The sequence below is a fragment of the Rattus norvegicus genome, chromosome 8 (genome assembly GCF_021556685.1).
Source record: "Rattus norvegicus strain SHRSP/BbbUtx chromosome 8, alternate assembly SHRSP_T2T, whole genome shotgun sequence".
NCBI lineage: Eukaryota > Metazoa > Chordata > Mammalia > Rodentia > Muridae > Rattus > Rattus norvegicus.
In genome coordinates, this window is record NC_141541.1 from 117,314,781 (window position 1) to 117,331,866 (window position 17,086).

Consider the following 17,086-nt stretch of genomic DNA (forward strand, 5'->3'; position numbering starts at 1 on the left):
CAAGGCAGTCACCACAGCGGGGTGCCGGAAGACTGGGAGGCTCTCTCTAACCTTGAAAAGGTGACTTTCTAGGAGGGAAGCCATGCTCTCACCACAAGGAAGAGTGGCGAGGGAGGCCTGAGTCAGGCGAGGACAGCAGCCAGCAGAAACCTTCAAGGAGGGGCTGGGGATTTAGCTCAGTGGTAGAGCGCTTACCTAGGAAGCGCAAGGCCCTGGGTTCGGTCCCCAGCTCTGAAGAAAAAAAAAAAAAAAAAAAAAAGAACCAAAAAAGAAAATTCTAAAAAAAAAAAGAAACCTTCAAGGAAGTCACACTTTCAAGGGCTTGCTGTGTGCACTGTGAGAGTGGAGCCAAGATGGGGTGTCAGAAGCTCCCCTACCCTGTTTTACCAGCTTGGCAGTTGCTAGCCCAGTAGAAAACACTAGACCTTAAAGGCAGTGGGGTGCTTAGATTAGGGAAGGTGATAAGTGGAGTCCATCATCCCCCACCCTCCACTTCCCCTCAACTGGCCAAGCTATATTGTGAATGGCTATGGGCCCAGTTGGGACCCGCTGCCTCAGAGCTGGGCCTGCTCTTGGGGGAGGGGTGTTTGCCCGTTACCAAGGTACCCGGGTTCCGGCTCCTCGCAGTGGACACAGTCATGCTGTACTCGTTGTTCTTGGTGCCATCGCTGCTCCTGCTAGTGATGCCTGGCCCTAGCCGAGGCTGGTCGAGGCCCCTCTGGTACCAAGTAGGGTTGGACTTGCAGCCCTGGGGCTGTCAGCCAAACAACCTGGATAACTGCAGGAACAGTCTGGGCTGCCCTGGCTACTGGATGGGCCTGGGAGGAAGTCGCATCTACCCCGTGGCTGGGGTCACAATTACTACTACCATGATGCTGGTTATCTCACGCGTGATGTTGCACCGGTGGCGAGCTAAGGTGGCTAAGGGTCAGGTGAGCACAGCTCTGCTCCGTCCTCTACAGTTCCTGCTTCTGCTTGTGCCCCCTGGGCCCACGCCCCCCATTCAGCCTTCCTCCTATCAACCTGGCTTAGGGCCTGTGGGCTTCCTGCCTGACCTTGTCCTCATCCCTGTGTCCTGTCCTTGCATCTCCACAGAATCTATGTCTATGACCAATCCATTCTAGTACTCTGGCCCATCTGTCCCCACTGAATATTCCCACTCTTCATCCAGCCACCATGGGCCCCAGGACCACCTAGCCTCTGGAGATCCAGTGACCAATTCTCCTGTCTCCCAATCCTCATTGGCACTACCCCGTATCCCTTCTCTCTAGCTCCATCCCCTGCCCCTCCCCCACTCTCATGCTGGTCCTCTATTTCAGCTCCCACAGGTGACCACCAATTCCTGCAAACACTGGAAACGACAGCCCACGGTCTCAGACCGCACCCTGGTCCTCAGGGTCCTTCACATGCTGGATGCCATCCTGCTCCACATTGAGGGCCACCTGCAGCGGCTGGCTTCCCAACAACAAATTCAAATAAAAGGGTCTCCCCCCGTGTCTGGGTGACCCAATATATGCTTCTCTTTCTCTGATTGTTGTCAAAGATCAGCTGTGACATTCAGGGTAAATGGAGGCAGGGCCTAGGAATGCTCCCTGGGGGTCTGACGAAAGAGGCCAATGAGAAAAGTCTCTACTCCGGCTTATGCATCCCAGCAAAATCAAGCAGTTTAGAAATTACAATGATCGCTTCTCGGCCTTTTGGCTAAGATCAAGTGTAGAACTTACAATGTGATTACATCCTGTTTTTCTATTATATGTATGTATATGTGTGTGTATATATGTATGTATATATATGTGTGTGTGTGTGTGTGTGTGTGTGTGTGTATACATTTCCCAAGAACCCACATACATCGTAACAAAGCAACTTATTGTAGATTAACAAAGCAAGCAAGAGCAAGCAGCTAACTTTCTCAGCCAGACTGTCTTACTGGCAGCAATTTGTGGTTACAAAGAAAGGATCGGTTATTTTATTATTTCTCTTCAGTAATCCTCTAACGATTTAAAAGACTCGGAAATCTAAACTTTTATATAAAAACGCTCATGTCCACTTTGAGTGCACATCTACTTGTCAGCGATTTCTATTAAATCCTACCAGGGAGCCAAGGGCAAACATGGGTTCAAGCTACTAACCACCAATGCAGCCTCAGCGAGAGTCCTGCCAGCCAATCTAGCTAGGTTGTTCTTGTTCCCTGACCTCAAAAAGTCCCCAACTCAACTAGTCAGAGTGTGTTTTTCTGAACTTCAGAATTTATTTTTCCGAATGCTAAGGGTGGTGGTCACTGCTGACAATCTGTGTCTCTAAGTTCTAATCTAGGATGGTGACAGAATCATAACCTGCTCCAGCAGCAACGCCTGAAAGAGATCAGGCATCAGTCATTGTGTCCAGTGAGGGGCTGGAAGCCCCCTTAGAGTTCTCCTACGATTCTTAGGTTAAGAGGGAAGTGAGAGCAGCAAGCAGAGCTGGACTCCAGAACAGCATGGCGTCCTCAGGACAGTTCTTAGGGAAGGGGTGTGGTGGGCTGTAACATGTATTCCTTCTCAGGTCTCTGAAGGAGTTGAAGACTAGAGAGCTATACTCTCACAATTAAGCTTAAGTTGTTTTAGGACCTAAGAAGATGTTTTTGGATTAGAGTACAAGTTATGATAGAGAACGGTTTAGGTACACTCTGAACCCACCACTGTAGGATAGATAATATCAATATCGTGCTTTCTCTAGTGTTGCCAAATGTAAACGACTGGGCATTGGGAATGTGACTCCTCCTACCTAAGTTTCCATACTCGTTCCTTATTGTCCCCACCGTATGTTTTTATGAGAAAGAGCCTTTTTATTTAGACAGAAAGATGTTGGGGGTTTGGTCTGTGCTGCTTGTATTCATAGGATATATTCTGTACCCTAAGATCTGGTTGCCCCAAAGAAGAGCAAATTCCCACACACACCAGCCTTTGCTGTGCAAACCTTACTCCTCAATTTAAAACCATTGGTTGGGGGCTGGAGAGATGGCTCGGAGATTAAGAGCACTGGCTGCTCTTCCAGAGGTCCTGGGTTCAATTCCCAGCCCCCACCTAGCAGCTCATGACGGTCTGTAACTCCAGTTCCAGGGGAATCTGGCACCCTCACACAGACATACAAGTAAGCAAAACACCCAAATGCACATTTTAAAAAAGGAATCATTAAAAAATTTTAAATTTGGTTAAATAAAAATGGCTACAACCAATTACTGGGGAGAATGGGGGAAAGGTGGAGTTTGAGTTTCTGGGCTGGAGGTGACAGGTAGGGAGCATGAGAGAGAAGGAGAAAGGAGTCGTTGTGATTGTGCTAGCCAGCGGGTGCATTACATGAGTTGTTCCTCCTGCATGGCCCTGACAGATTGTCAGCTGGTGTCAGCCCGTGTGTGTGAGGCACCGTCTAAACCCTCTGCCCACTGTTAGAGGCAGCAGGTTTGTGAAGCTACAGTACACGGGATAGATGGACAGGTACTGGGCATCACTACCCTCTCAGCAAGATAGTACCCACTCTTTTGTTTCTAGCTCTGTCCTTGCCTAATCTCAGGAGGATGAGGACAGGTGAAATCAGGACTTAAGACCACCAGAAAGCACCTGGCTCGCCTTCCTTCTCTACTTTTGCCTGCCTCTGTTCCCAAGGGACCACTTTTCTGGGTCCCCAGTTCTTAGATCCTTGACTCCTTTCCAGCCTCCCATTCTAACCCCAACCTCATACTCCCAGCTCAGACCCCTAAGCCCTAAGCTCAGGCTGCTCAGGTATCCCTATCTGCCTCTATTTGTGTGGTAACGTCAGACACACACTTGTCTGAGTGGCTCCAAGATCCCTATAATAAGAGAGAGAGTTAAGCTACATCAAAGGACCTCTCATTCCTTTCCTCCCCTCCTCTACCATGGGCGATCCAGGTTGATTGGGTCCCGGGGAATAGGCATTTTTAGAGTGCTGTGTTTTAGAAAGGGAAGTTCCGATTCCAAATTCGAAGAGAAGTAGAATTATATCAAAGTAATGAGAAAAGGACTGGGATTGGGGCTCGGCTGCAAAGCACATGCTTAGAAAAGGGCAAAGCGGGGGCTGGAGCAATGGCTCAGCAGTTAAGAGCACTGACTGCTCTTCCAGAGGACCTGAGTTCAATTCCCAGCAACCACGTGGTGGCTCACAACCATCTGTAATGGGATCCGATGCCCTCTTCTGGTGTGTCTGAAGACAGCGACAGTGTACTCATATACATTAAATAAATAAATTTAAAAAAAGAAAGGGGCTGGGGATTTAGCTCAGTGGTAGAGCGCTTACCTAGGAAGCGCAAGGCCCTGGGTTCGGTCCCCAGCTCCGAAAAAAAAGAACCAAAAAAAAAAAAAAAAAAGAAAGTATTTTAAAAAATAAATAAAAGAGGCCATGTGTGTGCTTTCCTGTGGTCCTGGCTGGGCTTGAACTCACTGCCTTCCCATGCTTCCTCTTCCCAGGTGCCAGCATCAGGGCACATGCCCCGACACCTAGCCTTAAAAGGGGCTTTAACTTGACAAATATCTTGATAGTAGATTAAAAAAAAATCATTCGTGGGGTTGGGGATTTAGCTCAGTGGTAGAGCGCTTGCCTAGCAAACGCATAGCCCTGGGTTCGGTCCCCAGCTCCGAAAAAAAAAAAAAAATCATTCGTGACAACTCCTGACATTCTTGTAATGCTTACCCTGCTACAATTTAGGGTTCTTTGGGTTTGTTCTGTTCTAAGACAGAGCCTTTGTATGTAGCCTGGTGACCATGTATTCATCATTTAAAACAGGCTGGTCTTGAATTCTGTCTGCTCCTGCCGCCTCCTAGGTGCTGGGATTAAAGGGGTGATGGCTTCTACATAAGTTAACTATAAACAGAGAGATGGTTTGACAGGTTTGCTGTGCAAACCTGGCCACATGAGCTCAGTCCCAGGAACTCACATGAAATCTGGATGCATTGGTATTCATGTGAGAGCCTAGCACTTTGCCAGGCGGTGTTGGCACATGCCTTTGATCCCAGCACTCGGAGGCAGGTGGATCTCTGTGAGTTCGAGGCCAATCTGGTCTACAGAGTGAGTTCCTGGAGAGAAGACGGGGCTACACAGAGAAACCCTGTCTTGAAAAAAAATCCTAGCACTTCTATGAGATGAGAGGGAGAATCGGCAGCCAGAAGCATATGAGCCTGAATGCGCTGTAGTAAGAGAAACAAAAGAGAGAGACCTCCTCAAAACGAGGTGGAAGGGAAGGAACTGAATCCCAAAAAGTTATCCCCAGACCTCCACAAGTTCACCGTGGGCATACACTGGCCTGTTCATGTTCTCTCTCTGCCTCTGTCTCTGTCTCTTTCTGACCATCTCTGTGTCTGTCTGTCTGTCTGTCTGTCTGAGTCTCTCTCTCTCTCTCTCTCTCTCTCTCTCTCTCTCTCTCTCTCTCTCTCACACACACACACACACACACACACACACACACACACACTATACATAAACAGCTCTGGTTGGAGAGAGAGCTTGGTGGTTGATTATATCCTGCTTTTCCAGAGGACCCGAATTAAGTGAATTAAGTTCTCAGCACCCATGTTAGGTGGCTGACAACCCACTGCACCTCAAGTTCCAGGGGTTCTGACACCATTAGCCTCTAGGTCACCCACACTTATGTATACATGCCCACAGACACACAGATGTGTAGACACATGTACACACAATTAAAACTAAAATGAATCTTCGCCAGGCATTTATCAGCACTCAGAGGCAGAGACAGGTAGGTCTCCATGAATTTAAGGCCTGTCTGGTCTACTGAGTGAGTTTTAGCCTAGTCAAAGCTACATAGTGAGACCCCACCTCAAATAATAAATTAACAACAGGTTAAAATTTTCCTATCCTTTATTTTATTTTATGGGTATGGGTGTTCTGCCTGCATGCATGCCTGTGCACCACATGTACATCTGGTGGTCAGAGAGGCTAGAAGAGGTGTTGGATCCCCTAGGACTGGAGTCGCAGATGGTTGTGAACCACCGTACGGGTGCTGGGAAGTGAACCCAGGAAGAAGAGCAGCCAACACTCTTAACCACCGAGACATCTCTCCAGTCCCTAAAATAAACTTAAAAAAAAAAAAAACTGTATTCTTCCTCATTCTCTCTCACTCTCTTCCTTTCTTCCCTCTCTGTCCCTTCTCTCCCCATTCCCCTCCCTCCTATCTCTCCATGTGTTCAAGGCAGACCTCTATACCACCTCTCCTCTCTCCCTCTCTCTCCCCCTCTCTCCCTCTCTCCCCCTCTCCCCCCTCTCCTCCCTTTCTAACTTTCTAACTCCCTTTTCCATGCCCTAAATAAACTCTATTCTATACTAAAAAAAAATGTGTATTTTTAAAATAGAGTAACCAACTTGTAATTTGGCAGATGACTTTTTTTCATACTGAGTCTGAGAAGATAATTCAGCCTTCTCTCTCTCTCTCTCTCTCTCTCTCTCTCTCTCTCTCTCTCTCTCTTTTTGGAGCTGGGGACCGAACCCAGGGCCTTGTGCTTGCTAGGCAAGCGCTCTACCACTGAGCTAAATCCTCAACCCCCTCTTTTTCTTTAAGATTTTATTTATTCATTTTATATATGACGAGCACACTGTCACTGTCTTCAGACACACCAGAAGAGGGCATCAGATCTCGTTACAGATAGTTGTGAGCTACCATGTGGTTGCTGGGATTTGAACTCATGACCTCTGGAAGAGCAGTCAGTGCTCTTAACCACTGAGCCATCTCTCCAGCCCTCAGCCTTCTCTTTAACATGGAAATTTGGTTTTAGCTGTTGAAAATTATTGTTTTTCTTTTTTTCTTTTTTTTCGGAGCTGAGAACCGAACCCAGGGCCTTGCGCTTACTAGGCAAGCGCTCTACCACTGAGCTAAATCCCCAACCCCTTATTGTTTTTCTTAACTCATTATTGACATGACATAAACGCCATGTATCATATGGGCCACTGATAATTGTGTGTGTGTGTGTGTGTGTGTGTGTGTGTGTGTGGTGTGTTTGTCTGCATACGCGTGTATGTTTACCATGTTGTGCATGTGTGAGAGAGGACAGGTTTTTCACAACTACATTTCCCTGTAGACATATACCTTGGGCTTTTCTCAAGGCCTGAAAGTGAAGGGCATTGAAGACAAAGCTTCATCAGACTTCTGGGGGGTCTCCCTCTTCATCCTACAAGGTTTAATGACCACCTATTGCTTGCTGGCCCGACACAATGGCAATGACTGTGTGCTCTAAGGTACACACACACCTCCTCACCCACTCACAAGTGGAGGTTGGTACTGACGGTGCAACAGACTTGAAAACACAACTACTCTGATACAGGGGTTACTGTCCAGCTGTCGTCTGGGTCCTTTAGGGAATGATCAGAGGAGGAGGAAAGGTCCAGACACCTTGAGCAACTGGTGGAGAGAGATCTCAGCTTGTGCCAGATCTAAGGTACTCTGTTTTCAAGGGAGAGGTGGAGAGCGGGAAGGAGTGACACCAGTTAGTGATCCCTAGTGCAGGTGTGGCAGGCAGAATAATGACCCCACAGAGACATCATGCTCTAATGCACAGTCTATGGCAGAAGGAGTTTCACAGATGAAATTCGAGAGAAGGGTCTCGAATTAAGGAGTTCATTATGGGTAACTTTGGTGGGCCCAATGTAAGAACAAAATAAAAGGGGGGAGGAAATAAAAATAAAATAAAACTTGATATTGGAAATTCTCAGACAACAAACCAGAAAAAATACTTGACCTCAAATTGTTGAAGTTGCTGGGTATAGTGCTCGAGCCTTTAATCCCAGAGGCAGGCAGATCTCAGTGGATTCAAGGCCAGCCTAATTTACACCAGGAACGCTGGGGCTATGTAGAGAGATCCTGCTTCAAAAATACACAAATAATAATAATAACATAGAAATGAGAGCTAACTACAGTGGTGCACACCTATGATCCCAGCACTTGGAAAGCAGAGGCAGGAAGATTGGGGGTTCAAAGCCATTCTCTACTACAGGTCAGCCTGGGCTACACGCACTCTTTCTCAAACAAAACCAAGCAGCAGACAGTAGGTTAGGAAACACTGGAGTCCCTCTAGGCCTCAAGTCGGCAGCAGCTGCTTCTGGGTCCTGCTGTCTCGATGAACAGTAGAGGGGCCAGGCGAGCGTGTGCAGAAGCTGGTAACCTCCTTTAACTCTCAGTGGTTTCAAAGTCTCTCATCTCAGCTCCATCCCCCCCCCCCCAAAGCTTCCCAGGTGCAGGAATTGAAAGAAACAATACGTCTTTTCCATCCTCTTCCCTGTTAGCCATTTAAAGAAGGCCATTTTCTCCCGGGTCACTGACTGGCCTCAGAAACAATGGACCAGAAATTTCAGTGAGCGTGCACAGTACACAGTGCAGGCACCTACACTCACTTGTGTGCGTGCACACCCCCACCCCTCGGACATATATGTATATGATTAAAGAGAAAATAGATTTTTCCTTTTATTAGTTAATTATTTAATTAACATCAGATGGAAACCTCCCCTCTCTCCTCCCCTTCCAGTCCCTCCCCCTCACCTCCTCTTCCCCCATCCACCCCTCCTCCCTCCTCAGAAAAGGGGAGGCCTCCCGCGGGTACCAACCCACCTCAGCATATCAAGTTGCAGTAGGGCTAAATGCATCCCTTCCTACTGAGGAGAGACCAGGCAGCCTTTTATTTTAAAGAGGTGACTGGGTGCTTTGTAATCCTACCTTAAAGAGAGAGGCAGGAGGATCACAAGTGGAAGGCCAACCTGGTTGCATCCTCAGGGCCAGCCCAGTCAGGGCTGTACAGTGAGAAGCTGTCTCAACCAAACCAAATAAACACAGGAAAAAAAAATATTTTAAAGGAAACCGATGAAGCTGGGGATGGTTTTGCAAATGAAGCATTGTGTGAAGATCAGCACATAAATGCAGGACTAGCAAGGCGACTCCGTGATTCCAGCACAGTGAAGGCTGAGGCAGGAGATCCCCAGGGCCGTCTGGCCAGCTAGGTGAGCTTTGGAGTCAACTGAGAGATCCTCCTTCATTGTATAAGGTAAAGCGATCGGGACTATCCCCAGCATCAGCTGCCTCAGGCCCACCTCTGCACACAGGAGCCCATGTGGGTATAGTGTGCGTGATAACCGTGAAGGAAATGTGAGAAGAAAACATGGAACCAAAACGATATACTTCAAACAATTAAAAAGGGCAAGGGTCCTGTGGCACGGATGAAAGATAAAGGCGTTTGCTGCTGAGTTTGATCCGTAAAACTCAGAGGGCAGACAGAGAACCCACTACTGACATCTGCGCTCTGCCCGGGGTACGCTCGAACATGCTCTTAGCCTGCGAGCCGTGCTGCAGACTCCATTCCGAATCTCCCCGGCATGGTACAAAACGGATGCTCCTCTGGTAAGTGAACTTAGCCAGATACGAGAGGGCCAGTGCCGCAGTAGTGCTCGTATCTGAGGTAGCCTGCAGACAGAAGGTACACTAGAGGTGACCAGGGGCTCGCGGGAGGAGAAGATGAGAAACGACTTAGAGGTTAGAGTTTCTGTCTGCGGTGAGGCAAACCTTTTAGAAACAGAAAGGGTGGTGGTTGCATAACAATGAACGGAATTCACGCCACTTGCAGCACTCTGCTGTCCGGCTGGGTGCGTACTCCATGGCAGAGTGGAGCTTGCCCACTTAGCCCAGGAGCTTGCCCTGTTTGGCTCCTCAGCACTGTCCCCCAAAATAGTACTGACTGATGGAAAGTTTTTTTGTGATATATATATGCATATGTATATTTATATATATTATGTGTGTATATGTGTGAATATGTACAATATGTGCATGTGTATATACTCACTGCGTAGCCTTGGCTGGCCTGGAATTTGTTCTGAGATCAGGCTGGCCTTGAACTCCCAGAGATTCGACTTCCTCCACCTTCTGAGTGCTGTGATTGAAGGTGTGCACACCGCCTTGCCTGGCCCTGTCGAGCATATTTTACTATGAGGCCTTACTATAGAGTTCAGGCTAGCCTTAAACCTACAGGGATCAAGGCCACAGTTGTACTGCCTCTGCCTCCACAGTGCCAGAATTAAGGACATGCACCATGGGGTTGGGATTTAGCTCAGTGGTAGAGCACTTGCCTAGCAAGCGCAAGGCCCTGGGTTCGATCCCCAGCTCTGAAAAAAAGAAAAAAAAAAAAAAGGACATGCACCATTACGGCTGTCTAAGAATCAAGTTCTTTTCTTTTTTCTTTTTTAAGATATATTTATGTGAGCACACTGTAGCTATCTTAGAAACACCAGAAGAGGGCATTGGGTCTCATTACAGATGGTTGTGAGCCACCATATGGCTGCTGGGAGTTGAACTCTTTGGAAGAGCAGTCAGTGCTCTTAACCACCAAATCTTCTCTCCATTATTAATATTAATATTCTTTTCATTATTAATATTTTTATGATATTCCCCTTGAACTCACTGTATGACTGAAAATGACTTTGACCTTCTGCTTTTCCTGCCTCCACCAATCAAGTGCCTGGATTGTCAGTGAGTGCCACCACCGTCTTTGTGCACTACTGGGGACTGAACCCACAGCTCTGTGCACAGTAGGCAAGCACCCTACCAACTAGGCTACGTCCCCGGCCCCTATTTGTTTGTTTCTTTGCCTGTTTGTATGAGATGGGGTCTCACTCAGTAGTTCTGGCTGGTCCAGAACTCAGCATGTGGTCCAGCTAGCCTCAAACTTTCGGTGATCCTCCCGCCTCAGGCTTGCAAGTGCTGACTCTGGGCTGCAGCACCACACCCAGCAAGGACCGTAATGCCTGTGCATGTTACAGCAGGGGCAAACCTTTGAGCCCCATTCTATTAAATCAAATCAATTAACATGAAAGGGTAGGTATATCATGACTCTGCTTGTGGGAGCCATTAGACCCAGCAGCCATAAAGATAGGAAGTCACAGAGGTCATCCAGGTTAGAGAAAATGGAGAGTGATTGCTTAACGGGTCAGAGTTTCTGTTGAGGGTAATGGAAAAAAAAATTCCCGGAAATAATGGAGATGGTTGCGTAACACCGCAGATGTATTTAATACCAGCAATTTATGTGCACGGCTCCACAGTGGTGAGCGCGCAAAAACGTTGTCCTGGATATTTTAACAGAAAAAGCTAGAACAGGAGAAAGTGTATTATGTAGCAGGGCGGTGCCTGAAGTCCCAGAACTTTCCAGGTAGAGGGAGGAGAAACAAGAATCCAGCAGCATTCTTGGCTGTGAGACCCTATCTCAAAAGGGGGTGAGGTGAGTGCCAGGACCTCCCAGACAGAGCGCAGAGGGCACAACATGGCCATGAGCTTGTGAGCCCCAGGGTGATAAAGGGGGCCTCAGAGACAGATGGGGAGAGGAAGCCCAGTCAGGAAATGGGCTATGTCAGTTTGCAATGGGTGTGTAGGAGCATGGCCCCTTGCTTTAGCCCTCACACCCAATAAATTATAGAAGATTAATTAATGAGTCACTGAGGGCTTGACAAATCAGTGCAACAGCCACTTGACCTCTGTCTGCTTGTACCTCAATTTCTAATGGCATTTCCTTCTTTGGCCAATCTCTTGCAACGGATTCTTTTCTTTTTTCCCCTCAGCTTCTTTGATGATTCCATCCATGTACCGCAAATACTATGATTCCATTCACCCCACCACCCACGCCCATCCCCACATCCCCATTCCAACTGACCCCCATCCTTCATTTTAGTTTGTGAGACAGAGTCTCGCTATGGAGCCCTGGCTGGTCTAGAACTTGCTAGCACTGAACCAGGCTGGTATTGAACTCACAGAGTTCCCCATGAGCACTGGAATTAAAAGTAAGCACCACCATGCCTGGTATTTCATTTTATTTTAGAATTTCATACATGAGTGTGAGTACTGTATTTACATCATCCCTCTCTCTCCCTCTTCTCCCCTCTCCAACTCCTGCTGTATCCCCCCTCTCAACTTCATAACCTCTCTTAAAATTATTATGGTCTTACACACACACACACACACACACACACACACACACACACACACACCTTCAATTCTACCACTTGCAAAGCAGAGGGATCTGAGTGAGTTCAAGGCCAGCCTAGTCTATGCAGCAAGTTCCAGGACAGCCAGGGCTATCTAGAAAGACCCTGTCTCAAAACAATTTTATTTTACTTACTTTTCAGTGTATGTGTGTGTGTGTGTGTGCGCGCGTGCACCCGTGCACCCGTGCAGATACATGTGTTCAGGTAGCCACAGATGCTGTGAGTTCATCACTGAAACAACCATGCCATGTCCACAGGAGAGTTGTTCACGACTCTCCTTCCCATCCTTCTGTTCTTACCCCGCCCCCCCACCGACACCCCATCCCCAGGGACTGGGTTTCTCTGTGCTGGGTTTCCCTAGCTGTCCTGGAACTCCTTCTGTAGACCAAGCTGGCCTCAAACTCAGAGATCCACCTGCCTCTGCTTCCAGAGTGCTGGGCTTACGGATGTGCGCTTGGCTCTGTTATATTGCACCCCCACCCTACTCCCCAGCTAAAGACCAGACCCAGGACCTTGCACCGTGGGAGCAAGGGCTCTACCACTAAATCCTTCTTCTTTTTCACAGTGTTCCTGGTGCCTGGTGGGAGGTAAGGTAGATGTCTTACTTAGGGCTAAGCACGCCAGTGTCACCTCCCCTCAGCCTTACTGCTCTTGAGTTTCTGCATTAGTGTTACCCATTGCATGTAGAAGTTTCTCTGACCAAGGTCAAGAGCAGCACTAGGCTAGGGTCATAAATACCTTGGTATTTAAAAGGTAGTTTGACTACATAACCGTTTAATGAAACATAAATAGTAAGTTTTCCTTTACCTGTAACTGTCTCAGAAATATACACACATACATACACATGCACATACATTATATTCATATACATACACACACGTGCATATATATACATATATATGTGTGTGTATATATGTATATATATATAAAATTTGTTTTTTTTTTTTTGAGACCGAGTTTCTCTGTGTAGCCCTGGCCATCCTGGACCTTGCTCTGTACACCAGGCTGCCTTCGAACTCACGGAGGTCTGCCTGTCAGTTGGAATTGAAGGCATGTGCCACCATGCGCAGCTTAGTCGTGGGCTTTTATCCATTTATTTTTTAATTTATTTATTTTATTCATATGCGTACATTGTAGTGTCTTCAGACACACCAGAAGAGGAGAAGAGGGCATCGATCCATCACAGATGGTTGTGAGCCACCTTACGGGTCCTAGAAAACAAACTCAGGTCTTCTGCAAGAAAAACGTTTTGAGCAGAGTTACAGAATCAGATTCCTGGCCCCAAATCCTATCAGAAAATGGTTAATTACCCTAAAGCAGTAGCCTCTACTGTGCCCCATTCTTTCTGGGTTTATTTATTTATTTATTATATGTATACAAGTACACTGTAGCTGTCTTCAGACACACCAGATCTCATTACTCATTACAGATGGTTGTGAGCCACCATGTGGTTGCTGGGAATTGAACTCAGGACCTCTGGCAGAACAGTCGGAGCTCTTAACCGCTGAGCCATCTCTCCAGCCCCTCTTTCTGTTTTGTTTTTGTTTTTTTTGGTTCTTTTTTTTGGAGCTGGGGACCGAACCCAGGGCCTTGCGCTTCCTAGGCAAGCACTCTACCACTGAGCTAAATCCCCAACCCCCCTCTTTCTGTTTTTTAATGAGCTTTTAAAAATATATCTATCCTTTTCTGTGCACTGTTTTCATGTGTGATGCCTGAGAAGGTCAGAGAAGGTAGTCAGGTCCCATGGAACTGGAGGTACAGTCAGGTAACTCCTCTTGAAACCTTGTCTCAAAAACAATTAAATAAGGGGGCTGGAGAGATGGCTCAGTGGTTAAGAGCACTGGCTGTTCTTCCAGAAGATCTAGGTTCAGTTCCCAGCACCCACATGACTGCTCACAACTGTCAGTAACTCCAGTGCCAGGAGATCTGACACCCTCACACCAGTGCATATAAAAGAAAGTTAAATCTAACTTGTTGGAAGATTAGGCATAGATTACGAGGCTGAAGAGCCAAGGTTAGTCCCTAGATTATTATTCTTCTGGCTTTTTTTTAACAGGGTTTCTCTGCCTAGAACTCACTCTGAAGACCAGGCTGTCCCCAGACTCACAGAGATCTGCCTGCCTCTGCCTCCTACATGCTGGGATTGACAGGAGCTTCTTCTTTTTCTTTTTAAAGACAAGTTCTTGCTAATAAGCTCTGGCTGACCCTGGAACTCCCAATGTAGATCAGGCTGGCCTTGAACTTCCAGTGATTTGCCTGCTTCTACCTCACAAGGTCTGGACCCAAACATATACCCTCCTCCCTCCCTCCCCGTGTGTATACGTATGTTTACATATGTATGCATAGGGTTGTGTGTATATGAGTATTTTCATGAGTGTGTGTGCTATTACGAATGAATTTGATTCTTAGCACCCATGCTAGGTGGCTGGCAACTGCTTGTAACTACAACCTCAGGGGATCCGTCACCCTGAGGTGATTTACATGATGCATACTTACACATAATTCAAAATAAATCTAAGAACGAATTAAACCAAATTATGGGAAAGAAAACAGATATTGAGAGAGGGCATAAAGGAAAGAGGCGCACAAAACAAAAGAGGATGGATCAGAGCCCCAGGTAACATGGCTTGTCACCCAAGATGCTTCAGGGAAGAAGCAAGGAACAGCGGAGACCTGAGATGCTGGTAAACGTTGTCTCCGTGGATCTGGAACTTGGACCACCACCTCCCTTCCTTGTTACGAGCAAAAGAGTTCCTGGAACTGTTCAGGTCAGAGTTCAGATCCCCAGCATCTGAATAAAAAGCTGGGTGAGCATGGAGGGCCATCTGTAACCCAAGCAGACAAGGAAGAGGAGACAAAGAGTCCCTCCCCAAGCCGAAAACCAGGTTAGCCAAAGAAGAGAAGAGGAAGGGAGGTAATGTCTGTGGAAGAGGGTCTCGTTTCAGCCGATTTCCTCCTAAGACAAACTGAAACATGACCAATTTGCTAAGGATCCGTTTTCCTGGTCAAGTTCGCACTCCACCTCTTGGAGAACTTACACATGCCCTCTGGACTTGGGCGTTTCGTGGTCCTCCCAGGAGTCTGGTGTTTACCGCTTCAGACGTTTCTCCCTCCCTGGGATTTGAGTAATGTTCTATTTTCATATTTCTGCAAAGCTCTTATCGTTGTGATAGTCCACATACTGGTCACGCAAGACATCTATCTGTTTGTTTGTTTGTTTTAATTTTTCAGCTGAGACAGCAGAAGGGATGGTTTATTGCATATATTACACTTGGACACAGATGACAAATGAGAAATGAATACAGCAGGTCCAGGGCCAAGAGAAGTAAGGCGACAGTCTCACAGATTGGCAGTAAAGAGCTGGTACAAGTTCCAGATCCACTGAGACAACTTTTACCAGCATCTCAAGCGCCTAGCATTCCTTGTTTCTTCCCTGAAGCATGTTGGGTAACAAGCCAGTTTACCTGGGCTTCTGCCTCATCTCTCATTTTGTGCATCAGCCTGCACATTGTCTCTGTCTCCACTCTGTTCTGTTCTCTTGACACAGAAGTCTGAATGAGGGAGAGGGTCCTAAGGCCAAGAGCATGTCTGACTCTTAAACATTTTCTTCCCTTTACTCTTTTCAACACAGGATCCAGTTACAAAGTAATGAACACAGGTGTAGGAACCCAGATTTGGGGGCTGGGTAAACGGACACAAAGGAATGTTTGCTCTTGTGTAATGACGAATAATTATATAATATTAATAATTATAGCTGTTGCTTACTTTAAACATAGTTTTCTCAGCCAGGCATGGTGGCCCAGACCTCCAATCCCACCACCGAAGAGGCCAAGGCAGGTGGATCTCTGTGAGCCTGAGGCAAGCCAGTTCACACAAGCTCCAGGTCAGTCAGAGCTACATAGTAATTCTCAATCTCTTTCTCCCTCTCCCTCTCCCTCTCTCTCTCCCCCCCCCTCTCCCGCTCTCTCCCCCTCATTCTCTCTGTCTTTCTCTCTGTCTCTGTCTCTCCCCCACCCCTTACTCTGAAGCAGGATCTCACTATGTAGTTTTAGCTGTCCTGGCACTCACACTGGCCTTGAACCCACAGACATCCAACTGCCTCTGTGTCCTAAGTGCTACGATTAAAGTCACACACCACTATGCCCAGCTCATAACAAACAAACGAATCCAATTTTCTTGTGTGATGCTAGGGACTAAATAAAGGGCCTTGTATAAACTATTATGAGTCATGTCTCAGCTTGGCAAATAATTATGTTTTAAATTGTATCCATCTATCCATTCATTTATTTATTTGTACACTTACGAATTTGTGTGCATGTGGAGGTCTGAGGACAACTTTGTGGAGTCAGTTCTCTCCTTCCACCAATGTGAATTCTAGGGGTTAAATTTGGGGGACTTGGTTTAGCAGCAAACACCTTTACCCACTTAGCCATCTCAGTGGCCCAGTAATTTATTAAACAAACAAACAAACAAACAAAAACCATGGACCTGGAGAGATGGCTGGGTGGCTGACAGCACCTGTGCTCTTGCAGGGGACCTGGGTTCAATTCCCAGCACTCACATGACAGGTAGCAACCATCTATAACTCAAGTCCCTGACTCCCAGTTCTGGCCTCCAAGAAAGACTACCTGCCCCACACACGGCACACATACATACATGTAGGCAAAGCACTTGATACCCGTAAAGCAAGAGTAAACCTTTTCAAACACAAAGCTACACGAGAGGCTGGAGAGGCGGCTCAGGGGTTAAGAGCACCTCCTGCCCTTGCAGAGAACCCCACGTTCAGTTTCCAGCACCCACATGGCAGCTCCATGTCTACAACTCCAGTGCCAGGGGACTCAGTGTCCTCTTCTGACCTCCTTACAGGCAGACAAACCCTCATACGCATCAAAAACAAAAAACCAAAACGCTAAAAAAAAAAAAAAAAAAACCAACCCCCTTGAGTCCTAATGTAGTGATAGAAGAAATGTCAAATATTCGGATTTGAAACCACTGCGAAGAGACCTTCTGGCAAAAAATGATGTTTTAGATGCCTTTCAGTTATACTGAAATAGCTGAGAGGCACCTCTAATTT

The 17,086-nt window shown here is 47.0% G+C and overlaps 1 protein-coding gene and 1 pseudogene across 1 annotated transcript; both read left to right on the forward strand.

Annotated features, from left to right (window-relative positions):
• Positions 1-623: 623 nt before the first annotated feature.
• Tmem89 (transmembrane protein 89) lies at positions 624-1,518 on the forward strand. The gene is given in 2 exon segments (NM_001163477.1): positions 624-932; positions 1,320-1,518. Coding segments are annotated over 2 exon segments (480 nt in total). The 5' UTR covers positions 624-638; the 3' UTR covers positions 1,506-1,518.
• Positions 1,519-1,681: 163 nt separating this feature from the next.
• On the forward strand, positions 1,682-1,855 carry LOC120094532 (U2 spliceosomal RNA; annotated as a pseudogene).
• The last annotated feature ends 15,231 nt before the right edge of the window (positions 1,856-17,086 follow it).